Source organism: Ciconia boyciana, chromosome 10 (genome assembly GCF_034638445.1).
Source record: "Ciconia boyciana chromosome 10, ASM3463844v1, whole genome shotgun sequence".
NCBI classification, from domain to species: domain Eukaryota; kingdom Metazoa; phylum Chordata; class Aves; order Ciconiiformes; family Ciconiidae; genus Ciconia; species Ciconia boyciana.
In genome coordinates this window covers 42,363,168-42,389,790 of record NC_132943.1, presented here as the reverse complement: position 1 = coordinate 42,389,790, position 26,623 = coordinate 42,363,168, and the positions used below count along the sequence as shown (strand labels likewise).

At 40.6% G+C, this 26,623-nt stretch overlaps 1 protein-coding gene across 5 annotated transcripts in view; it reads left to right on the top strand.

Moving 5' to 3' along the window:
• AGAP1 (ArfGAP with GTPase domain, ankyrin repeat and PH domain 1) overlaps positions 1–26,623 on the top strand; it is a 385,812-nt gene that overhangs the window by 152,150 nt on the left and 207,039 nt on the right. For all 5 annotated transcript variants that reach the window (XM_072874082.1, XM_072874081.1, XM_072874078.1 and 2 more), the window contains exons 5-6: positions 141–282; positions 3,881–4,015. In XM_072874082.1, coding sequence (XP_072730183.1) covers positions 141–282; positions 3,881–4,015 — 277 coding nt within the window. The remainder of the gene's footprint in view (positions 1–140; positions 283–3,880; positions 4,016–26,623) is intronic.

Sequence of the window (26,623 nt, the reverse complement as noted above, 5' to 3'; positions counted from 1 at the left end):
TAAGGCCTTGGTTATTGTCACTGACAAAGTTTCTCTGATGATGTGTATTTCCCTCCAAGTAAGGTAAGAATGTTTCTCTCTCTCTTTTTTCCTCTTCTCTGCTTTTCTCACAGTATGCCTTTTCCATTTTTATTCTGCAGTTTGCCATGTGGGTGGATGCCGTTATATTTGTCTTCAGCTTGGAAGATGAAATTAGCTTCCAGACTGTTTACCACTACTACAGCCGTATGGCTAACTATCGTAACACTAGTGAAATTCCAATGGTACTAGTGGGAACCCAGGGTAAGTGCAGTCTTGATTTACGAGTGTATTTCTGTGACCGTATAGACTGTTCCAAGCTGGCAAAGCCATGCCCTGTCTCTTCCCCTCTCTTGCGGCAGCACCGCCACTCATCTGATGATGAGAGCTTGTGGATAAAGTGCCGGTTAATCAGCAGGGTGGTGGTCTGCCATCTGGGCTTCCTCAGCTGGCTTGCTACAGGGCCGTGGCATTGCGAGGACTGCTTTGAGATGGGAGACGAATGTCCATGCAGCGCCCTTGGGAGAGGGAGCGTAGGGCTTTAGCAACGATGACTTAGAAGAACATTTAAAAAAATGCTTTCAGTGCTTGCCAGTCACGGTGGGTTTCTCGATCAGTAGGGAGATGCTAATACTCAATTTGGGCAGGTGAGTCGGTTGTGTAACGGAGTTCTGAAGTGAGACCGGTTTCCTTTAGCTTGGCTGTCTAGAAGTGATCAATACCTTGGCATTCCTAGGAGGCAGATGGATCAGGGATCAAAAACCTGCAACACTGTGTTAAGAAACAGAACCCAACTGTGCCCTTGTGTAATCTCTCAGGTATACCATTCTTCAAACCAAATGGGAGCGTAGCTTTTAGCCTCCTGAAACAACTCCCCCCAGTTCTGTTTTTCCAAAACTCCTTCTGGAGCAGCAGCTAGCCACAGCTATCTTATGGGGCAATGTGGCAAGGGAGAGGTACCAGCAATATTTCAGTTTCTTTTGCATCTGAGCTGTCTTTTGGATATTCCCTGCCTTGTTTTGTCAGTGCATCTCAGTAATGTTTCAGCAGTTTCTCATACTGTGGTTGGTTTGCTGCGGGGAGTAGACACATGAGAGTTGAGGCTGCTTTGCACCTAGCCATGTAGATGTCCCTCCTGTGATAATTCTTACCAAAAATGAGGAGTTCCTCTGTAGGTGCCAGACTTTAGACTTCTTACTTTACAGAGCTGCTGTTTTGGAAGCACAGTACAGATATTTTTGTGAGTTCCTTCATGCTGAAGCATTGCTCTCAATATATTGTCAGGTTACTGCGCTGTGTTAGTGGGTGAAGACAAGTGTTGCAAGTTGCTCTTGTAGATTTGACTTTGGGCATACTCCCTTTTAGTGTGTGCCACTGGTTTTGGTGATGGTGAAGCTTTTCACTGCTTTCTCAGCTTATTCTTTTGTCAGCCTTCTGGTCAGAGAGCGATTTGCTTTCCCCTGCCTGCCTGCAGAGCTGTGCCACCAGTGCTGCCACGTGAGGGCAGGGGAAGCGTGGGCAGCACGGAAGGAGGAATCGCAGCTGGGCTTTGGGCGGAACCAGATGACAAAAAATGAAAAGGGAAGTAGGTACACAAAAAGTCCTAGGATAGCAGAAACTACAGCCAAAAAGCAGAAATGAACTGCTTTGAAGGGCCACGCCGTCAGCTTAAAACTGGAGTGGAAAAGGGAGAGGGGGTTTTCCGGAGGTGCTTCCCTTTCTGCACTTCGGACGCTTTGGGGTATGGTTTTCCATCTCATTCCTGTTATTACCAGAAAGGAATCTGGTTTTTCACAGTTCGCTGTTGCAGCACTGATAGAAAGGGGATTTTTTAAAATGTGGCTTAGATGGAAATACTGCTAATTCTGGGAGTAAGCGTCAGGGAAAAAAATAGAGCTTTTTAACTACATTGACTGTCAAACAGTGCAGTGAGATGAAATATATGAAATATGTAAATATATCTGTTAAAAATAAATTTGAAATATACCTGTTTGACATCCAGCTTGTTGGTTTTGACCGGTATTCTTGAAATGAGCCGTGAAATGACATCTCCCCCAAAACATTAGCACTGGCCTGATGCTGCCAGGCTGGAGCGCTGAATTGGCTTCAGAAGTCAAGGGGTTTGAAGCCGAGGTGTTGCGAATCCATTCCTGTCTGAATAAATGTTTTCAGCGCCCTCTGCTGATGGGAAAAACATCTGCCGTTAGCTTTCCAACTAACCTGGTTTTATTAATCGCATCTCACGAGCAGGTAGCGATAACGTCAGTTGAGATGCGGCCGCGTCACGCCCAGAGCGGAGCCTCGATCACAGCGTTGCAATAGGCGCTGACTTCATGCTCCTCTTGAAGTGATGCTTTTTTCCCTAAGAGCGAAGACAGCGTTGCTACCACGGAAAGGAGCGGATTTGTAGGAAAACTTTCTGAAATCGGTGCCTGTCGCGGTGGCCGGGTGGTAGCTGCGGAGTTTGTAGACTAGGTAGTACTGCTGTCTCGCCTTAAGACTTTTTTTGCCAGAGCTAAGAGTTACCACGATACTTCTGGGGAAAAATAGTTGCTTTTTAAGATCTGTTCATAGCCTTATCACTTTACAAACAGTCGAGCAGTATAACCTTTGCAGAGTTCTTCGCTATGATGGAGTAGCAATGAAGAAATTTCTCCTTCATCTGTTAGCAGGCTGGTTATTTTTTTTCTGGTGTAAGGTTTTCTCTCAGCTCCTATGGGTAAGCTCTAGAAATTGGAGGTAGAAAGCATGCATGAAAAGTAGCCCTTACAGAGGCGTACAAAGTATTATCATTTGTTTAGAAAAATATCATATTTATTGGCTTTGCAGTACGTTCGCACAATGTCTCATGGGTGCCTTTACATCAAGGTTTGAGACTCAAAGTCATTCACGATGAGTTTCCTGGGTCCAGTGCTGGCTGTGGCTTGGAAGCCAGGTCAACAATGCAACCTGTGACTATACGAAAAATCTCAGTTTCGTGTTAAACGGGCAAGTGTGTGCCTGGACCGAGGCGTAGTGTGTGCCGCCGGTTCAGGGCTGGGGTTTAGCAGAGTGCTTTGCCTCCAGCCCGGCCTCGCTAGCCCACCGTTGGCTGGTGCTCTGTGCCAGGGCAAAACGCCGAGAGAACTAGCCTAAAAAATGGGAAGGACCGAAAATAAGCACACAGGGCAGAGTTACATGAGGAACTGAGGGAAGAACTGGACCCTAGATTTTTAGCAACACGATAACGGCAGTCCTGTACAGCTTTGTTATTTCTTACCTGCCATGATGATTTTTTTCCCCAGTTGTCTTAGTGTTGGCTAGGTTTTTTTAAAGAAAAGCATCTCTTGCGTGCAAATCTAACACTTTCCCCGAGTGTTGCAGTCATACCTGGTACCATTTCTCCCCCCGTCCCATTGTTTCTCTACTGAAAGTGTTCCTGTCCTTACAGGCATGTCCTGTTCTCTGCTTCACACTCTGCAGGTGAAGGTTACTTGTAAGCCAGTCCTGAAATTTATAGGAGGCCTAAAAATCATTTGATATGTTTATAATAATCACCCACTTGTTTCTTTAAGTTTATTTTACATCAGAGCTCATGTTCTTTCATGTGATTGTGTATTTGTTGCAACTCGTGACCTAAACATACATTTAAGGTAAGCAAAAAGCATTTTAGGTTTTTCCTGGTTTTTAGAATCAATCAGTGTGCTGGTGACTTTAGTAACAAAGTATAAAATCAGAGTGATGTGCACCCTTGTTGTTTTCTAAAAATTCCAAGTGTCTCACGGTTTGTACTTAAATTCACTGCTTGGGTATTGATAATTGTAAGATGAGGTTTTCAAATTATATTTAAATATGTATTTGTTTTTCCCTGCTGTTGCTGTAGATGCTATAAGTTCCAGTAATCCCCGTGTCATAGACGATGCCAGAGCAAGGAAGTTATCGAATGATCTCAAGAGATGCACTTACTACGAAACCTGTGCTACTTACGGACTCAATGTGGAGCGAGTCTTCCAAGATGGTAAAGATTACTTCTTTTGTCCAGCATATCACACAGTACTGTAGCTGGGTTTTTAAATAACTGCTGATGTCTGATAGCTCAGGTACTTGCCTGTTTTGCAAGTATTCATTAACGTTTAGTTAAAGAAAATGCTCGTTTTTAGGAATTTGTTTTTTTATATTATCCTAAGTGCAGTAGAAGGCTCTTTATGCTGAACACAGCATGTGTACACTGTTGTATTCTCTACCAGCACCTTTAGTCTTAAGCATCTTAAGCTACTTTATTTAGTCTTCATTTATTTTTCAGTTTTCTTTGGTGCTTGCTTTATTTTAGCAAAGTTTTCTTTTCTTTTGATTCAGTGCTCGTGGAGACGTTGAGAGGCTCTTTGTGCAAAGTAGTTGAAAACTGTCTTGCACATTTGAGAAAGTGAGAATAAATAGAAAAAATTGATAGGAGTAGGGTAATCATGAGAAGTAACTCATGGCGTTCACAGAGTGTTAGAAGTTGATACTCTTGTATAGGGGTTTAGGAATAAAGTTGGCTGCTTAACAGTTATTTAAAACATCATTAGCAGCAATGTTCTAGTTTGCCTTGTAGGAGGTACTTGGGATCATTGTGTACCGTCTCAAAAAAAAAAAAAAAAAAAAGACTAACAAAAGTTCTTTCTGACCATCTGTAACTATTTTGGAACAGTTACTCCTTGGAAGAACTTGTGTGGCTGGAGAAGCGATGCTGAACTTGGCCTTCGCTGTATGAGATGGGCTTTGTGCACCCTCTAGTGGAAATTCAGCCAGGTGTCTTGGGGCTTTGCTGTCTTCTCTTCTAACCACGGTTGTCTAGTGGCTGAACTTGTCAGCTCTTCATCGCAGCAATTCTTCTGCGTGTAAACCCCTTTGTAATTATGTTGAAATACTTCTCAGAGCTCCTTAGTTCTGGGGGTTTTTTTGTGGCCAGCTTTTCATTGCAAAGACCTGCGCCATCTGTGGTTATGTGAGACAGTGTCACATCGGTACCTATCAGAGATGTGTACAAAGGCAGCTAAAATTAAAAAAAGAAAGCAAAACATTCTAATTTTTAAATGGAAAATACTGACATGCACTGCACTAGGTTTAAATCCAAATAAGGGTGTTTTTACCCATCCTGTTGGTAGGATTTCAGAGAAGAGCATTTAAAGCTGTATCTTTGTGCTTTGCTCGCTGTTTTCGCTGGAACTAGTTGCAGAGATTACTGTTTTCAGCACCTAGATTTTCTGTTTTGAATATGAGTTTCAAAGAACCATTAGGGGTTTTTGTTAGTACATTTATTTTTGAGTGCTAGCTGTAGTTAGATTTTTAATTATATATTCCAAGTCGTGGTGTTTGTGGATCTTTGTACAGTCTACTTTTTCTTCTTCCTTTCCCTCAGGGACCTTTTGAGAGAGAAGTCTCTTGGCAGAAGGCTAGTGTGATCAACTTGTAAGCCTCCAGGAAGCTTATTTGTGTCTCTGCTAAATTTCAGTACTAAGTAGAAAGACTTGACAAACATCATGTGTTTAAGAAATGTCAAGGTTTTGTTTTACCTACATGGCAGTTAACCAGCTATTTAATATTTGCCAACTAATAGGATTAGGAATGCTTCTGTATAAATGTGTTACAGTTGCCAGACTGGGACCAAATCCAGTTCCTGATAATTTTTGCTGTTTGTTTCAGCAGGAAACAGAGCAACTTCTTAACCCTATTAAATGAGGGGGTGTGCATGAACAGTGCAAGTTAGGGAGCACTTGATTAGACAACTTGGTTTGTGCAACTCTAGGATGTTCGGGTTCAGTGTGGGCTTAACAGCGTTTTTTAGTGGCTTCTTCAGAGGATTCATGTAGGCTCTGTGCAGACCTTTGAAAGGCAAGGGGTAGAAGTGCAGAAGTTTGAAGAAAACTTGTAAATTATCTTTCCTCTTGGAAAAGGACGTGAAATATCATTGTAAGGTACATCAGTAGGCTGACTTTCTGGGGGATAGGTGGTGTGTTGGGGAGGGCTGTCGCTTGGCACCAGCCAGCGCTGTAGGTGCTGGCTATATCACCATTGCTTTAGTGACCATTAATACTGTGACAGCTTTTGACTCATGACAATAAATTTGCATTTTTTTACTTTTTGGGCAAAGAACAAGTTACATCTCTGGTGAAACTGTATTCAGGAGAAAATAAAAGCTGGTACGATTAAATGTACTCATAGTTTTACACACGCGCGCATGCACACACTCCATTTTTGTTCCAGCTTCATTGTATGATGATAGGCATGGAATATAAAGTGTCCACAGCCACACCTGATGTGATTCAGTAAAATTCCCCGCAGCGGCTTGTGACTTGACATCACTGGCACGTCAGCTGTCGAACACTCTAGTGCTTTGTGAGGCTGGCTGCGTGCAGCCAGTCTGTTACCTTGCTGGCTTCTGCTTCGTATCGCATCTTCTCTGAAGCTGCTGTTAAACTGGAGTGGCTCTTTCTCATCTTGTACTAAAGGAATCGGGGCCCCTCTTTAACAAGGGAACCAAACATCTGCATGGTTGCATAACTTGTACCTCATTTTTATATATATATATATGTATTTTATTATTATTATTATTTTGTTTTTTTTAAATGCAAGTGAATTCTGCAATACAGCCTTCTGAGGGACTGCCTGTTTGGTCCCTCGAGGGACTTTTGAGCCCTGTTTGCTCAAACGCAAGCAGCACACAGCATTGGTTAATAACTTCTCTTTGTGTTCAGATCCTCTGCAGAATAAATGGAGCCGATTATCCAAGATCAGAAAGCCTAGTCTGACTTGAAAAAGCACTTCTTGATGTGAATACTGTCAATGAACAAGGAAAAGAAGGGGTGAGGGGTGGAGGGACAGGCTAAGTAGTTCTTCACCCAGTATGCTCTAAGCATTTCTTATTGTTTTGAGGAAACCCTGAGTCAGTGCCAGCAGCCTTTGTAAATTAACCGCGTTTTTCAGCAAACTTGAAAGGGGTACAGACCAATTATTGCATTTCATTAATAGATGAATGGATAAGACAGGGTTTTTTATTGTTTGTAGGTGAGGAAGAATAGTTGTTGACAAGTCAGTAGCTGTATGTAAGACATGGAGCTACTATACCTATTAAGACTGCTTTCTGTGTATTGAAACTGTTTCTAGACTTTGCTCCCAGCTGGATGGGTATCTGTTCTTGGGATTTAGGTATAGGATTTAATCACTATTTATGTTATTCCGGGGTAGGTAATGCTTGGTGTTTAGATGCTCCAAGTGTTTGCTTTGGCAGGTCTGTGAGGGTATTTCACCGTGTTGACCAAGGTCCCACGGCTTTTGCTGGCTTGTAGCTTTGATGAACGCTTCACTTATTTTACATTTTTAGGATAATGTTGATTGCAATGGGTGGTGTGTTTTTGGGGTTTTTTTTGGTTTTGTTTGAAAATGTAGATATTGTAGATATTGGGTGATATTGTAGATATTGTAGATATTAGGTGAGACTGGGTTTGGTTTAGTCATGTTAGCTTTAGTGCTCTCACTTTGCATGCAACGAGTCCTGTTTTAATCAAGTCAAACACTCTGCAATGGTTTGCATCGTCTGTGATTTACGTATACAGTTTGTGGTCCAAATGCACCCTATTCTTCCTTTCCCTCTTCTGTTTTTCAGGAAGTTTGAACTGCCAGTGAGTTGGTAAATCTGAAACTGTCTGTCAACTTCCAGTGTCCAAAACCCTGTCTGTTACCAGTCCTAGTTACAGCAGACTTTTCTTTAACATACCAGTTAGCAGTTTTGTTACAAAAGGTGCTGTTTTACAAGCTTTTTCTAAAATCTGGTTTCTTCTTTCTGTTTTCTGCCTTGATGTGATGTAGACCTACCTTTTGGATGAAGACAATGGAAATGGCACTGAAGGGTGTTCTACTCACTTCTTCACTGGACACACAGTAGAAATTAAATTTGTAATTTTTGCCCCTGCAAGCACCCACTGAACTCTGGTAGTGGTCATCTGTTACGACTTCTGTCTCTTATAACTCGTTTCCTGTTTTCCCCAGTTGAGTGGTAGAATAATTTAACTGGAATGGTGGTTGTGATGAAACTGGTGCTTTATTCTCTAGTTAAATCCAAACACATTGTTTACAATGCTTTCATTAGTTAAGCTCGCTATTGCTTGTAACAGAGCAGGGTCATATTTTTGCAACATGAGCACTGCTTTACAATAATATTTCACTTTTTGTTTGCAGAAATTTTTTTATGAACGCTGATGCGTAATTAAGGTACATCTATGTATTTTAGATAACTGTTCTTCAATGTTTTAAGAAGGTGAAAACCATGATTTATAAACAGCAGTTGTCAGGATGGTGGTTCTTAGTCCTTTGAAATGCGTGTGTGATGAGTTGCTTGTTTTCCCATACCCTAATAATAATTTACAAATTAAACTATTTTGATAGTGAGATAGAGCTTTGTAATTCCCTAAGTGCGATAAGTATTCAGGCATCCTGTGGTGTGACGATCAGCTGTTTCGTGTAAAAGTTTGTACTCTAAAGTGAAGCAGGATTTTGAACATTTTAGAGGGCTGTTTTTAACCTTCAGCATTGTCCCACTTGGGTCTAATCTCCGATGCTGTTTGAAGTCGGAGTTGTGCGAGCACGCCCTGAATTTCTGTCTGAAATAGAAAAGAAAAATTCCAGGTTCCATGGGATTAGCTCAACAACGTGCCCAGCGATGGTGGATAATAAATTCTTTCTTAGCTTTTGATATTTGGAATTGAGAATTGTCAGACAAGGGAATTAAGTTTTAAAAATAAGATCGAATGCTGATACCCATTTTACTTCAGATTTCCCAATTAAGAATTAGGAGGTTTTTTTCCTACTTATCAGAATGGATTTTATCAATGACATTGGAAATGATTATTTTAATATTTCTTGTCAGCACAGTATTGTAATGACTATGTACTGCCCCAGGATGCCTTTTTAATGATTTTAGCCTTCTTGAATTAGCTTGATGTACCATTAATGCATAAGAATTGCTTTTATTTTTGTTCATGATGTATTCATAATTGCACATCTTTCCCTGCTTTATGTTCACATTTTCTTTGACCCATTTAACTGCATGCTATGCAATTCTCTGACGTCGCAAAGGGAAAACAAATCTTCAAATATTTAGAGGATAAAATTTTACCATCAGTGTAGGTTGCGTCACTGGGAGTGAAAGAAAAGGGTTTGAATATAATTTTGATTCAGAGTTGAGTCTGTTACTGTAGCTTAGCAGTTCACTTCAGTTGTACACCAGCTAGTGATCAAAGTAGAAGATATTTACATCTTTCAGCATAAACTTTCATTGTGGCGATCCTTTATATTGCTGTGACCTACTACTGTAACTCTGTATGTGTAAGGCAAAATGCCGAAAACTTACTGGTTAGGCATGTTAGTATAACTTCAAAACTTCTTCATTTTGGGGAGATTAAGCCAATCTTAAGGACTTGCAGCCTGACCCACTTGTGTAGGTGGTAGGAATACATAGAACTGTATTTCTTTTATGTATGTGTATATACATATATATTTGTGTGTGTGTATATAGACATACGTGTGTGTGTGTGTGTGTGTATGTTACTGATGAAACTTTTCGGAAAGGGGTTTCTGCAACGTTAAAGTTTAGAGCCTCCTTGTTACGGTACCACTAGACAAATTGCATCCTGTGAAAAAGCATTTGGTGGAAGCTTTCTGATGCAACTCACTTGTCTTGGATACCGTGGATGGCATTGCTGCTGCCATGTCTGTCTTAGGAAAAACGCGTTAGGGTTGGGGTTTATTTAGGGTTGGGGTTTGGCTTTTAGTACTTTGGCATGTGTCCTAAACAAGGGAGAAGGTGAAAACTCAAATACCCCATTCTATTGTGCATGTAGTAGGATATACGTATCTGTTACATGAGTCGTCAAACACAGATTTGGGAGGTTTTACCTTGTACGGATGGCTGTAACACAAAAATTTTGAAATAAAAATGCCCCAAATAGCAATAAACCTGTGAATATTGAGGCAGGAGTTACAGGTATATAATGGCAGAGGCCATTGCTGCCTCACAATTTGGACCTTTAGCTCTGGTGCTGTGCTGTTGCTGTTGTTTTTGGATGTTTTATTTGCAAATTAAACTCATCTCTTATTATGGAGTGTGTCTGTTGTGTGTAAACATTTACCAGAAATATTTTATTTCCAAATAATATTTCTGATGTTATGTTGAACAACTGTGTCTAAAAGGGGGGGTACCTTGAAGTACGAATTTTCCGTTAAGGGATGGAAGATGACAAATTAATCCTCGTACAGCCGGATTGCGGGGAAAGGCTGTCACTTGCTATCAGTATTATGAAGTCAGCTTTTATAGATGTATTTTCATTAGGAAATGTTAATCAGTCTAATGGGAAGTAAATAAAGTCTCAGTCCTATTCTGCTGACAGCTATTTTAGGACGAGGCAATATTCACTCTTGCACTAGATATGGCCCGAAGGCTTCTTCAGTTTGGGCGCAGGAGGCTGGGGCAGTGGGCAGCCAAGTGCGGTGCAGGGCTGGGGAGCAGGTCCTCTGGCTCCTGGAATTCCTTTCGTGCCGGTAAGGCGCAGCGGTGACCTTTCAGAGAGCTCTCATGGCTGCGGTGCGGCATCCAAAGCAACGTGCCGCTCTGATTACTCGTTAGTTAGGCTAGTCAAAGATGGACTGATTACTCGTTAGTTAAGCTAGTCAAAGATGGACTGGATCAGCCTGGTAAAACTTTGACATGCTCTTCCGTGCTGCAACAATACTGGAAAAAAATCTTTTTGGCTGTTAGGTCCAGATATTTGTATTTTACTTATTTTTTTTAAAGAAGGAGAAATAAAAGGGATGTCACTTTTGTCCTTCGTACTACAGCTTAGCCTGAAGCAACGCACCCTCAGACCCCATTCATTTTAAGCACCAACTAGTGTGCAAAGGAACATAAAATTAACGCTTTCGCGTGGCATTTCGCCGTCAGTAAGGCACGGCAGGAGCAGCCGGCCCCAGCTGGGTGCCGCCAGCGGGGCCTGCTTCCCGCCTGCCCCAGCGGCCCCCGGGCCTGACAGGGCCGTGAAGCCCTTGAGGCCCTGGGGCCGTGACGCCCTCCCGCCCGCGCCTGCCTCCTCACCGGAGACGCGAAGGCTGTCCCCGAGTACTTCTCCTCGCCGCCAGCCCCTTTCCTCCCGCCAAAGGCCCGTGCGTGGGGCCCGGGTGGCGGCTGGTGTCCCGCGGGCTGAGAACGCGGGGCGGTTCGCTCCGGAATGGGTTAGGGCCGCTCCTCAGCCGGCCAGAGGGGCTCAGCAGCAGCCTGGCTGTGCGCGCCGACTGGGTGCCCCGGGTTTCGTGGGGCGCTGAGGTTATCTGGAGCAGTTAGAGACTGGGGTTTTACCCCCCTGTGCGGGTTTTACCTCCCTGTAACGCAGGGAGGATTTTACCTCCCTCCTCAAACCCCCCTAGACTGGTGTGCTCCCTCAGTCCAGCACGCTGGATTTGAGGCATGGCCTTGTCAGCGGAGGCCTTGCTCTGTCGCCAGCTTCGTTCCTGACGCTGATGGGCAGTATTTCTAGACTTGGTTACTGCTCTTAAATTTGAACATCAGTGACATTTAGGCTGTTAGTGTTCAACAAAGGTTTACATATGTCAGTTTTTCTTCATCGCATGTGGGAGAAGTATTTTTTGTTTAGATGCCTCATGTGCTTCCTGATTTAAAAAAAAAAAAAAACAAAAACAAAAAAAACCCCAACAACAAAAAACCAGAAGAGCCCATTACCCTTTCATGGCAGTAGGATGTTAGGCCCACATGTAGGGGAGCAGCCCGCTCCAAGACCTTTTGCTTGTGGAGGATGTGCCTCTTGGGTTTGCTGTCCATCTCTCCAGGAACATTCCGTAGCCGAGCACAGAAGCGGTAATTCTCTACTTGGGTAAATTCTTTACTTGAATGCCACCATGTGGTATTCTTTCTTTTCTTATTTTGTATTGCCTGGGGAAGATATAGCACGTTTTAAATAGGTGTTAATATTTATCTTACAAACTGTCTTTAGAGAATTTTCTTCTGAGCTTTGTATAACTGAATCAGAAAATTCAAAGGATTTAGTAATGAAAGTCAGTAGAAAAGAAGATATAAATACACAAATCTGATACGGCTTGTCTTGCAAAGTCTGTTTCTGCATACATTTTATTCTGAACTTGATGGTTTTTTGGTATGAAACTTTGCCCTTCCTCATACCTGCCTTTAACTCTTATGCACCATTAATAAATGAGAAGATTTAGTTATAATATTTAATAAATTTAGTTATAATATTTAATAAATAATATTTAATAAATGAGAAGATGCAGTTCTGGAAACAAGAATTTAACTTAATCAGTGGTCTTGTAGTGGCTCCTTTTATGTCTCTGCAGAATATCTCCCTGGACATACTGATTTCCATTTAATCTCTCAGACCCATACCCTTAGATGGTATGTTCTCCATCAGTTCTGGTATCATAAATCAGACTTTACATTGTTATGGGAAGGTCCCACATTAGTCAGAAGGAGGAAATTATTTAATATCTGAAGTCAATATGATACAGAAAGTCTCAAAATGAGCTCTACCAGTTGAGCACTTCCTGGAGAAATAGCAGGAGTGTGGGGAGCAGTTAGCATCAGCAGGACTGGACTGGACGATGGCAGGTATTTGTGCAAGCAATGTAACAAACTCTCCTAGAGCCCTCATTTCCTTGGATTTATATTTTCTGCTTAACTGAAATTCATACTTTTTATATGTTATGGCACAAGATTTTTTTCTGTTGTCTCTGGCCACTTACAAAGTCTCTTTTGTATGTGGTTTCCTTCATGCTTGGCAGTTATTTGATGTTACAGCCATGCTGTTTGTTGGGATTCTCACATGTCCTTTGCCTGGCTGCCTCTCTTCATGAAAATTGCAGAGACTTTGCAGGCTTTGAGGACTTTGAGACTTGAACCACTCCATCAGATTTCTTTAAATCTGCACCCAGATTCAAAAGTGAGTGGAGGAAAGAAGAGAAAGATCTTCTGACAACATGTCTGCATGTGTTTTTCTCATTCTTGGAATTCAGTGGTGGGATCGGGAGGTATAGTCCAGAGTATGGTATTTAAGAAGTGCTCTGATTTGTATGGAGGAGTTGAATGCTGTGTATTGCTAATAAAAGTTCCAGGGAGATTTAGTTTTTAGCTACAGTAAGTGTATCATTCACTACATTATTTGCAGAAAACAGTAATCTCTGTGGAACTTTTTCACATGACTTATAAATTTTATAGGGTTAGTTTTATGGCACTTTAAGTCTTAATTTGAAGCATATGCAGTAAGGCACATTACTTGAAACCTAGAAGACGGTGGTGATGCAGGGCTACTGATGTTACGCAGGAGGTGACAGCTGCTACATTTTCTGAACAATACAATAAATGAAAGACTTCAGTTCATCACGTGCAAATTCTTCACTAGATGGAAACGAGAATGTTGATACATTTCATCAAAAGATGAAAGAATAAGATTTCCAGTACTGAAGATTCAGGATTGGTCCAGTAGGTTTATATCCTTTAATGTGAACTTGAAGAGAAGTCCCGGGGCAGGAAGCATGATAGTTGTTTGGTGGTCAATTGCTTTTTATTGGCGAAGACCTGAGGGTGAGAGGCATAAGCAGTGCATTTTATAGGATCATGTAAGTTGTGTTTGAGAGATAAAATGTTATAAGCACATTCGTGGAGTGCCTTGCAAGCCATTAGGAATTGTTTTCCATTAACATCAAAAACCGAAGTGAAAACAAATTCTGGCAGAGGGAGAAAGTTTGAAAATTCCTTATTTTTTAAAACCTCTGCCTTTTCTACAGCTGGTATTGTAAACTTGGAGATTTTGTTTCTGGATGTGTTCTGCCTCATCTGCTTATGCGTTCAGTGCCATGGATAAAATGTGATTTTTGTTACTGTCCCACCCTATTAATTTGTCCTCCATCAAATATTAAAAATTACTATTGAACATGTATGTGTCAATAATGTCTGTATGGCACCCATAGATGAAATTCTGGTTCTGTGTGCTGATGTGGCCATAGGCACTAATCTGAAGGACTGTGATTGTTCTTTCTCCAGAGATGGAGGTAGCGTTCAGTTTTGTAAGCAAACCCAAAAAGATGACAGTATCTGCTCTCAGTTTTTGTTACCTGTCAAGTATCATGTACAGTCTGATAGCAATCAACTGCTGCTTTTTTTAAATGCAGGGTACTGTAGATATAAGCCTCTCTGAATGCACGATATTTTTTAATATTGGGCGGAAACACGCTTTCAATTTTTTGTGCTTAGATTTTACTTTCTCATCTGTTCCTGCTTTGTCATTTTGCAGTCTGCGTTACGGGTTTGTGTTGCTGTTGTGTTTAGTACCTTGGGAAAATAACACTGCTGCTAAATTGTCTTGCATCTTGCAGAGCCTAATTCTCAATAGAGGGGAAAAAAGGAAAACCAGAATAGAAACAAGTCAGATGTCCTGTCAGCTTGACGGAGGTTGAATTATGGAAAAACATCGCTCTGCTAAATTTTATCATGCTGGAGCTCCTGGTGGAGCTGGTGACAGAAGCTGAAAAGAGCAGTGACAATTTCTGCGATTCTTTTTGAGCCAAGTGACCTGAACAGCAAACTGATTGCATAGCGAGTAACACGGTAACAGCACGGCTGCTAACAGGGCTCAGTTGCGGGGGAGGTATCCAACAGTGAGGATTAAAAAAAAAAACCACGAAACAACCAAACCTGCTTGGTAATATCTGCTAGCGAAATGATTCTTTAACCCTGCTTTTGCAGTTGCTAATGATGCTGTAATGGAGGGTGGCGGAGCTGACCACAAGGTTAGGTAAGGGCCAAAAAGGGCTTCAGCAGAGCATGAGCTCCTTAAAGTGCCAGTTTACATTTTCTTCATTACAGCGACAACCCTTTTCTTACTTGCATCTGTTTTATTTTGAAGAGGCCTGTCTAAACTGTGGCTCATTTGCTGCGTTTTGGGGGATGGTCTGCCTTGCTAGCAGGTCTTCATTGCTCTTCTTACTGCTGTGCTCTTTATTATGGCATGATTTCTTAGTCTGATTGTTTTGTTTCTTAAATTTTTATTGACAAATCTTAAAACCTGTTAACATCTCCCTGCTGCCTTACAGCATGTGTGCTGTACAGCTTGTCCAACAAATTCTTAAATACAGAGGGCAGTGTGAAATGTCTAAAGCTTGATTTCTTTAATTATGCCTAATATGTTGTCCCTTAGTCATTGGTTTTAACTGTCTCTTGTGGATTTAACTTCAAATTTTTTGGCATAGAATGACTTTGCTGGCTTAGCATTGCTGAATGAAAGAGTAAGACCTAACGTGCAAGGTCACTTGTCTCAAGACAGATGCAAGGGAAAATGCCCCCCCGCCCCCAGTCCCTTGCTATAAAACTGAGAATAACACCAGCCTGCTCAGGGCATCACCAGAGTGTTTTAGGACACCTGGAAACAAAACCAGCGCTCAGGGTAGAAAGTAGAGGCTGTCGGAACAAAGGCAGGAGGCAATACCAAGCCTGAGGAGTCTTGTGAGAAAATCTGACTTCACCTCGAGAAGCAGCCGTGGCGTGCACTGTTCTGTTGGTGGATCGTGCCGTGGTATTTCTAGCCATTCCTTGAGGTTCCAGAGAATAATTGTTGCTCTTACGTATTTGTGATTTCTGGCATACAGCATACTCAAGGTCTTTCATCTGAGTTGTCAAACAAAGAACTCGGTCAAAATGCTGATATTACATTTGTATCTCTTAGTTTCTATAACTTTTGTCTGTTCCTGGGTGTGTTTGCAGTGTATTTAGTAACATTTATTAAAGAGAATAGCTTGCTTTTTCCCCTTATAATAAAGGGATGCTTTTGTCTGAGGTATCAAACATTTAAAACTGGTGTAATAAACATAATCCTTTTGTAATGTTCTCTGTTGTGTAACAAACACATTTTAAACATCAAAGTTTATTATTAGCATAGATCGTTCTTCAAAAGCGATTTCTGAAATGCCTTGCAAATAGCTCCCTTTCAACTAATCCGTACGCATATGCAAATCCTATTGAAACTGTTTGCTTCTCTGGGATTAGCACTTGTGTATTCAGAGTTTAAAAGCCTGCATGCATGTATGGGGATGATGTGTGTAAGCCAGAATGAGTGTGGGCATAGGTCTTCTGAATTCCTGCCTGTGCCAGAAAACATCCAGCGCTGCTGCTGAGTTTTAAAAATTACACGTTTTTTTTTTTTCTCATTTGCCATAAAGTAGAGAATCCTTAAACTAAATGTATTTGATTTAATTTTGAAAATAGCATTTGATCTGAGGAGGTTGACTGCAGTGGTAAGTCCTTGGTGTTGCAGAAGAAAACTTTTGATCGTTAAGGGTGGAACATTTGCCCCGTTCTTGTGATGTGACTTTTGTCAGCATTGAGCGTGCAGCGAACTCCACCTGTAAGCTACTCGTTTTATTTCAGTTTTTGCAAAGATGGGATTGGCCCATGTGCTGACCAGTCTTAAACAGTGAATTGCTTAACAGGTAACTTTATTTACTGCCAGTCACTACAACTGCTGGTGGATGGTCAGGCCTGCCAAGTCGGGGTATTTTGAGATGCCTGTTCAGGGATATAAACCTTAGCTGGATGCAGTATTGGGCTAGGATAGCTGTTGGCATCTGGGCATCCCAAATCCTTTGCTAAGGATAAAATATCCCTTGAACATGTAAGCTTGTTGTCCTGCTCATACAGTTACTTTAATGATGCCTAGATTCTTGGGGTAGTGCAATCTCTAATGTATATTTTGTAAATCGATGTTGTTCGCTTATATCAAGCTCTTTTGTTTCTTTTCCTTAGTTGAGCCGTGTACGTGCGCATGCCCAAAGCAGCACGGCCAGACCGTCCATCGTAGCATCTAGTTAGTATTTTGTGGAAAACGGAAAATACAGCATAGTATTATATTGTACAGTTCAGAGATAAGTCTGTAGAATGTAGAACTACTTTTTGAATAGCCTCACTTTACATATTTTGGTAGTTCATTAATTTTTGTCTTTTCAGAGGTAACAATCTTCCTGAGATCCATGTAGACTTGTTTTAGCAAAGCATGCTCCATTTTGTTTTAAGAACAAAGCTGGGAAGTTAGTTGGCAGATGGTTGGGGCCATGTAGGCTGCTTCTGTGTTAGAAAAATTATCCCGACTATTAAGTGTGACTGTTGGGCACAGGGGCTCAACTAGTTTTATTAAGGGATTACAGAAATTGGGAACTCCGGCAAACTTGTTTGGTGTCAACTGGTTGCTCCTTGTGCACACCCTCGGTTAATAAAGCATTTTGAGAGTCTGGGGGTGAAAATACCTGTGCTGTGTTTTCCTGGCTGTTTCTGCCTGCCTTAATGCTGACAAGTGGTTCATGTAACGTGCTCGTCCTTCCCTTGCCAATGCCTGTGCTTGCAGTACTGCAAATGTCATTGTCAGTAAGTTGGCCTCCACCAGTATTAGATTTAAAAATGCAGAGGATATGTAAGGAAGAGATGATTAAAACTTCAAGTGTGCTACAAAAATTTTGCCATGAAGAGCTTTTTCTTGGTCATCTGAACTGCCTAGCATCTGCAATTTGGTGGGGGGGCTGGGGTGGGGAGAGAATCGGTATCTTGATGGGCACCCTGATAGTCAGCACATCTGACTTCACTTCGTTATCTGCTGACAATTGGTAACTAATGTGAAGTAGCCAAGCTGTGCGCTTTGGCCCTCAGTTTGCTGCTGTTTGGTTTTCTTTGATTTTCTTATCTTTTTTTTTCCTTCCTTTTTTGTATATAGCCCTTGAATGAAGGTTTCCTTTAATGTCTAAAACTTCAAATGAACTTTTTAAGAAATCTTACACAGATAGAAACAGAAGGCAGGTTTTCTTGAGCATGTTTCAGTCATCTGTGTCAAGTGCTTGGTAGCAAACGCTGCATTCACTCAGGAACCTTTGCAGAGAAATGGAAAATCTTTACCAGCCGTTCAGCGCCAGTGCCAGTACATCTGTGTTTTGCAGTTACTCAGCTGGCATTACCAAGAAGTCCTTGCATTGTCCAAATCATTTACAGTCTTCTCACTGGGGTTAACTTCTTTCACGCCTTACACGTACGTGCACGATTGAAGCCTTAATTTCCAGCAGAGCTTCTTCCGAGGAAGACGGTCGTTCTTTTATCCTTACAACGTCGGGGTGAGATCTAGCCATACCTGACGGGGTGGGGGTGCCGCTGGGTGCTGCTGTGGCCGTGGGCACTGGACAGAGCCGGCAGCACCCGCTGCCGTAGTGCTCCTACATGGCAGGAGTTGTCCTACCTTCTGGGGAAGCCAGTGTGGTCCCTTCGTAGTGGATTTAAAACCAACAGTTGATGTAACTAGGCATGAAGCAGATGTAGTAGGAAAACAGAAATTTGTTTTCATGTGGTGGTAATATGTTAACGATTTGCTTGTGAATTATTTGCGCTTTGTTTGTGAAACAAGCATTGTTTATCTTGGATTTTAAAAGTAGTATTTAGGACTTGTTCTCAAGTCAAGGGATCCTCTGCTTTCCTTGGAAGAAAGTAAAGCAGTGTGCTGCTGTCAGCCAGGTTTTGCAGGGTTGGTATCAGCTGTAGAGAAAGCAATGCCTTGCTCAGAGCATGAGTGCTGGTTAGCCACCTGGCGGAGCTTTAACTCAGAAGAAGAATTATTATAAAGCTGGTATAAGACTAAAAAGCTAATTGAATTTTGTTAATAAATGTATGAATACATATTATTTTCCGTTTCGGTATAATAGACCCCAAGATTTCGAAGCACGCAAGATACTGCTGTGTTAGGTACCTTCTGGAGTGTCTCACCACGTGCATGCCCTTTGAAAAGGCCAAAGATGGTTTTCAGTCACAAAAACAATTTTAACTTTAGAGCTTGAAGAAAACAAACCTTTGCCTATCTGCACTTAATGAAGGAACATTATTGGCAGATGCTGAAGAAATATTTTTTCCATAGAAAATTGGATTTTGTGCATAAAACTTGTTAATATTAATAAAGACAGGTCATTACTGGTTTCAAGTCATCTACGCAAACTCCAAGAGATGTAGTGTGTTAGTGGTGCTTCTGTTGGTGATACTTTGGTCTAAAAAACATTGCGAGGAGTAAATCAGCTTCAGTTTAGCGCATATACAATTGACTTGCTCTCATCATTTATGCTTCTTCTGATGGCTGATACAGTTGCTTGTGTCTTACGCACCATAATTTACAGTCTTACAGAAAAGTGTGTTTAGATTTAAGCTGTGCAATAGTGTAACTAATGAGAAATACAGGAAATTTATAGCAGTTGATGATTGATTGGATAAGTACCTAGACATTAATTGAAATCTGAGGACTCCCAGCTGTCTTTTAGTTAAAAAAAACAACAACAACCAAACAAAACAAAAAAACATCTTTTTGGACAAGCAAAACTATTGCTTCATAGTATTTTGGAAGTACTTTTTGTGTAAAACATGGTTGGAATGGAAAGGTGGGAGGCTGGTAGGGTTTTTTTGTAATTTGCCGGTGCTTGGGTAACTAGTGTGTGTCCTCACATTAATTTGCACCTATAGCAGGATCACTTAGCTCCTTATTTTACAGTCTCAGTGTGACTTCAGTTGTCTTCCCCTGAGACTGTGCATTTTGGCCCCAAATCAGAACGGCAGCTTGCCTGTAGTCAGCAGTTTCTGCTTCTCTTCCCTGTCCCTGTTTAGCAGAGAGGCACTCAGGCCTAACTGTTGTGTGACAAATTATCTGGATAAATACTTCACATTAATCTCGCCATTAATAACGCCGTTGAACCGGTCATCTCTAAAGAGATCGCACAGCTTTCTTCCGTGCTGTCATTCTGTAAATGTACCATTCTTGGTGAAGCTTAGTCTTGTGAAAATGTCTAAATTTTCCCATTAAGTGCTTAAAAAGTAATAAAACTAAAGCCATTAGCCTTCACTCGTCAGATCTGTATCAAGAGAAATATTCTTCAGTGCAATAAATCTGATCGAGTGTTCGACATTTATATCATTCGAATTCATTCTCTGGAAATGGACCTTTGAAGGTAAATTGCATTAAGTAGGGCAGTTTAAATTTTTAATACAATCTTATTGTAACTGTTAGCAAATGATTAAAGTGCAAAGGGGGGGCTCACATGTTTTGTGAGATTTATGTTAAATGCTATATGATGCTTCTACTCTGGCGAGTTACTGCTTTTCTGACAGCTGAATGTGCATAAAAACCACAAAAACAAATAAAGAATTTAGTCTTTAGTAGTAGAGCAGATGACTTTATATCTGCTATTGGATTTGTGGAGATCGTTTTTGGAATGGGATTTATGTCACCTGCGAGTGAAGCAGCAGTCTTGATAACAATAAGCTTAACAGTTTTTCTGATAGGAATTAGTGTGTCTGAGGGGTGGATTTTGACGGCTCAGTGGACAATGAGCTCATGAGCTGAGGTGTTGTATTTAATCTTATTTAGGTCCTTGGTGGTTTGGTTTGAGGAAGGGTTTTCTTTAAAGTACAAGAACATTGTTGTATTTCTTGATTTTGATGGTGAACAACGTACATAACTTAGGCTTCAGAAGCGGTGATGTGTTTGTGTATCTTTTGGATGTTGCTTAGTATTACTGATTTTGCTTTGCACCATGTGTATGTTCTTACAGTGTAACTCCGTTTTATACAGGAGGTTGTCACTTTTGGGTGCAGCTGCATCGGTATTGTAATAGTGAAGTTGGAGTGTCTTAAAAGTACCTCAAATTCTTTTATTTTGAAAAATTCTGCTAGGGAGGGGTAACAACTATATGGTGTATATCTCGTGCTCAAAAGCCATCAAGCTGATGTTGTCCAAAGATGCAGCACATCTTGGAGACAGAGCTGCTGATGCCTGAGGCAGACAGTCAGGAGGCTGGAAATACTCTGCATGAGACAGATACCGGATTTCTTTTTGGTTTTTTTTCTGAGGAGAATCTTCACATCTTGAGGAATAATATCTATATTTAAAGTGAGCGAAATAATATTTGCTCAAATGATATAGTGAACATAACATTTTTGACGTATCCCAGGAGTCCAGTTAAAATGGACAGAACTGTTGGGGGTTTTGCTGGTCCTCTGGACATCTGATATGCCCGGATACTTTAAATCAAAGCATGGATGACTCCTCCATGTGTAAATTGTCTGCTTTGTAGTATTTGGCCTGCCATATGACGGTGTCTACCAGATGTGCCGGGGGACACGGGAAGACAGAAATAGCTCACCGTGAATTTTAATTCACCACTACAGAACTGAAGTGTGCCTTCATTTACATGGGTTTATTAATGAAGCTGCAGTTTGGAGCAATATTGTCATGCTTGCATCACACAGTGATAAAGAAAGTGTGATATGGTTGGAAAACGGGATAAAAATAACAGTTTAGGAGACAAAATGCTGGATTTGATTAAACATACATTGCATGCATTACAACTTCTCTGTCTATGTGAAGTTTGGTATTAAAACCACAGAAACAAAAGAGAACCAATTTCTTAATGACAGAGCCAACTCTATGGATTTTTATTTTAAATAAATACTGGCTGAAAATGAAGTTTGAACAGTGTTACGAACTTGCCACAGAATACCAATGCCAAGTCTTGAGTATTCATCGGTTAAGTAGTTAATACCTAGATGTAACAGAGCATAAGTGAGGCTGGACATTTAAATGCTGAATAAAATTAGGTAGCTTTCCACAAGAACAATTAACCATTAGCAGAGCATCAGAAAGTTGGACAGTGTAACTTGTGCTTGGGGTTCCTTTAAACTGCATCCTGGTTTTTATCCTGTCTTCCAGCCACATCGTACTTGTCTTGCAACTTCAGAGATTGGCATCTGTCTGCTTTCTGCCCATTCGGGCGGGGAAGGGAGTTTATGTCGAAGGTTCGTGGACCATCTTGAGATTGAGCAAAACCATAGATTGGGTCCCCTGTGCTTGTGGTGATCATTAACCGTAGACCGTGCTTTTCATCCTCCACGAAGGGCGTGCTAAACCCTGCCCTTACAGCATCCAAACTTGTCTTGCTCTACAAACAAGCTAGTTTTAGGGTTGCCGCAGTACTTCAGAATTTGAAGATGTATAATTTCTATTCGCACGTTACATTTTTTCACTCTGCCACACTGGGCACGTGGCTCTTGTTTTGGGAGCAGGTGTGCCATGTACGCACGTAGTTCTGTGGTCTTAAGGCATGGTTGCACCTCTGGGTTCAGAGACTTTGGGTTGTTAGGAAACAATTTTAAGTGATTTTGGCAGTTTAAAAAAAATCATTGATTATTCTAATGAAAGGCCTGGGTTTTTAGTAACAATATAAACCTCTTCTCCACATGTGAATTAATAGAACTGCCTGAATGAGGCACAAGTTAAGTTGAATTTGTTTTAGTAGATGTGAATAAGTTTGTTTCTTTCTCTAAGGATGGATAGGTCTGAGCCGCACTAATGTAACCAGAAGCTTTCTATCATTTCGTGTCCTTGTCTGTGCGCTATTAGTGAGCTTATTGGATGTGCCTAAATCTTTAGAAAGTAGAAAAGTTGTCTGTGAAAACTGTAATTTGATAGCATGCCCCACAAAATAGGCATTCCATGAACTACTTCAAGATGTAAATGGGAAATTGCTTGCCAGCGGGTAAAATTCTTAAGCATAGTATCATTGTATGTTATTTAATTCTATGTTTTGACACAATTAATAAATAATTCTGTGTTTTGATATAGAATTAAAGAACATACAATGATACCAGGCTTAAGAATTTTGTTCTTAAAGGATAGTTAAAAACCCAGTTATTTTATTTATGGGCATTTTACAAAACACATCAATTTGACATTATATTTGAATGTGCTGGTTTCTGCTTGTTTTGTTTTTTGTGGGTTTTTTTTTCCTTGTTTCAACATTTTTTAACCTTTATATTTAAAATTATACCTTTGTGTGGGAAATAACAGGATTTATGACATGATTCTATCGTAATGGAAAGATCAAGAGAGCTTCATGATTTACTGATTAGGTAAATCCACGTGCGAAAGTCTTTACCCGCGTGTCTGACACAGTGTTTGCCTTATAAATCCTCAAGCCATATGCTTCTACTTGCAACGCAGTTCAAGTAGTGAAGAAAACATCGGTTTATTTTTTAAATTTCTTTAGATGCCAGATGCTTTCCAGATTGGCTAGCGGATTTATTGGCATATTTGCTTACCTAATCTTGGGAGACAATGATTTGCATCAAAGTTGGGAATAAGTGATATGCAGTGTTAATCATAGTTACCTGTGGAGGAAAAAAATATATTGGCATTGATTAGAGATATTTAATACTGAATCTTATTTATAACTGTATTTTCATATCTGGTAAAACAAGAACAGTTGTTATTTCTGAGGGCCAGAGCTGAAATATGTATTTCAATGAAAGCATCACAAAAAACCAAAGGTGCCAGTAAGGTGTGGTTTTAGATTTATTTTAAGGAGAATTGTATTAAAATCTTCTAGAAACATTAACACTGAACTAGCCTATCGTGGCTGAACTTGATTATTAACTGTGGTGATCACGAAACAGTATTTTTCAGTATAAAATTTGTGTGTTCATACATACATTTCCTATTAACTTGTATTATGGAATAAGCTAATAGTTCTTGAAAACTATCCATGTCTGAGGAGTTATAAAATTGTTTTAGTAAGGTGAAAGAATTGTTCATTTTAGTAATAAGATGCAACTGCAAGCTCTTTGAGGACCCTGTGTAATATGTGTAATAAAACTACCGACTTTTCTTTGTAACGTAGGTTATGTCCAGTGTATACATTTCTTCCGTTGGTTAACTACAGCCAGGGTGAGCTTGAGCTTGCTTTGAAGAGCCTGCTCTGCTACAAGTAGAGTTGCTGCTGAGCGGTGTATTACCCCATCATTCCCAGAAGAATCGAAACGGGTGTATCAAACAATTGTGCATAGCTTACAGTTCTAGTCGTCCCACGTTAGAGAAGGTGAAGACTAACACAGATAAGAAAAGTATATAGCATTACTTATATGGCTTTGTGTGTGTTTCGCAGAAGCTATATTTCTAGCTTCATAGCTGTGTACCTTGCTGTCCTGGCACTTTTTTTCATTCCAGAATTAACATGAGTAGCCTTGACTTTGTTCCATCCTGAAAGTAACTGTTTATTACAGTCGGCATTTAAATCCCTCAAGTAATAGGAGCAATCACACAATAGCTTCATTTCCAGCAAATTAACAGCCCTACAAGGTAATTGAGACATAAATGAAGATAAATTTGTTTTAATACAAAGAGATAAAGGCAATTCAGGTAAGAATTAGATTCTATATTAAAACTTGTCTTCCTATTTTGGGAGGTCTCACTGGATTAATCTTAAATAAGCTTTTGTCTACATTATAGCTTTATATTAAAATAGATACCACAAGGAAGACAACGTGTCAGTTGGAGAAAGCAGTCTTCTCTGTCAGTGCTTAGTATTCATTCACAGCTACTGAAGGATTTTGCTTCTTACTAGAAACTTACTTGTGACAACAGGCATATATCAACACTTCTAAAAGATTAGTTTATTTGCATAATTTTACCTGCCTGGTGTAGGAGTGATAGCTTCTCTCCAGCTTAGAAAACTAAGTGGGTTTATTTAGCATTACCAAGTTAACGCATCTTTTTAAAGATTTTGGAAAGCAGTATCCAGTGTTACTGTGATTTCAAAAATGATGCAGAAATTCAGTATTTAACAATGAGAGAAGTGAGGGAAACGGAGTTACTGAGTCTCCAGACATAAAGCTCTGGAAGCTCAGAGCCCTTGACGTTTCTTCCATGTCCTGAAAATATAGGTAGAGGCTGCAGGGAGAAATGACGCTGTCATTGGCAGCAGTACATGTTTGGGAAGGGAAGGCAGGAGTATTTGCTGCTTGTCTTTCCATGGTGTGATATTACGGTGGAGATGCCTTTGTTCTTAGCCAACTATTTGAATAGCACTTTACCTTCTGATTTGCCAGCTGAAATTCTTGCGTTTGCTTTGGCATTGGCACTGTTTAATACCATATTTCCTGTAGTTTGTCCTGATTGAAATCCCCGTTTTAATTTTTTGACTCTTTTGAACCTGCAAAAGCAAGTAGCTTCACATAGCAGAAACAGAATAACAGCACTTAAAATGTATACAGTGGTTTAAACATCTGCCTGCTTACCTTCTTCTCACTGGGGAAGAGGCATGTCTCCTGTGAAATACCCTCCTTCCTTGGTAACCAGAAGACTGTGTTGAGATGCTTTTCTTTCTGGATTGTGCATAGGTGCTCAAGAAGTACACAGGGAAATAATACAGGAGTGAAAGCTACCTGGTTTATATGACTACCCAGCGGTTCAAAGTATGTTTTAGTCAAGTAGTAAAAATGCAGGTATCATGTATGTATGTAATCAAATTGTTTTAAGAAGTAAAGATTTGTTAACCAAGCACTTTGTGCTGTAAAACTTCCTAATGCTTTTGGTGCCCTGCACTAGAGGTATTTTTTTTATTTTGTTGGATAGTTTGATTCTTTTCTTGCTGTGCAGGGTCAGCGGTAAGTACCTGCACACTTCATTTTCCCACCCTTGTCGGTCACGCTGTAACATGAAATAGAGGTTATCGCGGCAAGTATCGCCATAGTCTGTTAGAGCATTAAGCAGAGTTGTGTTCAGTGCAGAATAATAACTCATCTCTGTGGGTATGGCTGCACAGCACACTGTTTCTACAGGGAAAAATAGCTTAAGAAATTTCTGTCTCTGTGTTGTGTTTATCTGTGCTCATACCGGCTGGTTGTTGGACCGCAGCTTAAACTGGATCAGTGAAAAAACCTGGATTAAAAAGTTCTTAAGCAGATTTTCTTGCTAGAAAATCATGCAACTACATGCATCTCGTGCGATTACATACTACGTTGTGTACTGGTTTTGTGCATTTGCTTACCTCTGCTTTATATATGACATGCCTGCACACAAGAATACTGTGTTGAATTGAATTGAAACTAATGTTACATGGAACAGGTTAGTCATTGTTGGAAAGAACTGAAACAAGTAAGAATCCTGAGGATGAGACTTAGGGGTTTTCTATATATTGACATTAAAGGAGAGGTCCCTTGGCAGAGATGTCCCCCTCAGCAGGACAGGGAGGTTTATGCTTGTCACGGTACAGAGCAGTACTGCGATTACACTGCTGTGGTGCCTGCGGACACCTGAATCTTCTCTTGCCCTGGAACAGTGAGTCAGTCTACAAACCCAGCAAGAAGTTTCCCCTTAACACATTTGTGATTTTTTTTTTTTTAAAGTCTGTAGTTGTTGAAATGGTGAATTTGTATCAGCGACACATTTAGGACGCATGCAAATACGTACCGGCTTCCCCCCCCGGCCCCCGAAAGTAGCTCGAGAAATTGCTACAATACTGTAGGAGTCCAGTACTCATTCTGTATTACAGCTGGCAGCGTGATATGCCAAGCTCTCCTTTTAAAGGGAGAAGTATAAAAGTTAAGCCTAAAAAATGGATTGAATTTAAAACAACAGGCACAATGGCCTTAATAGTGGATACTTACATTAATGTGTTTCCCACTCAAAAGCATTTGTGGTTAGTGCTTGCTCTTGTACTTATTACTGCTTCG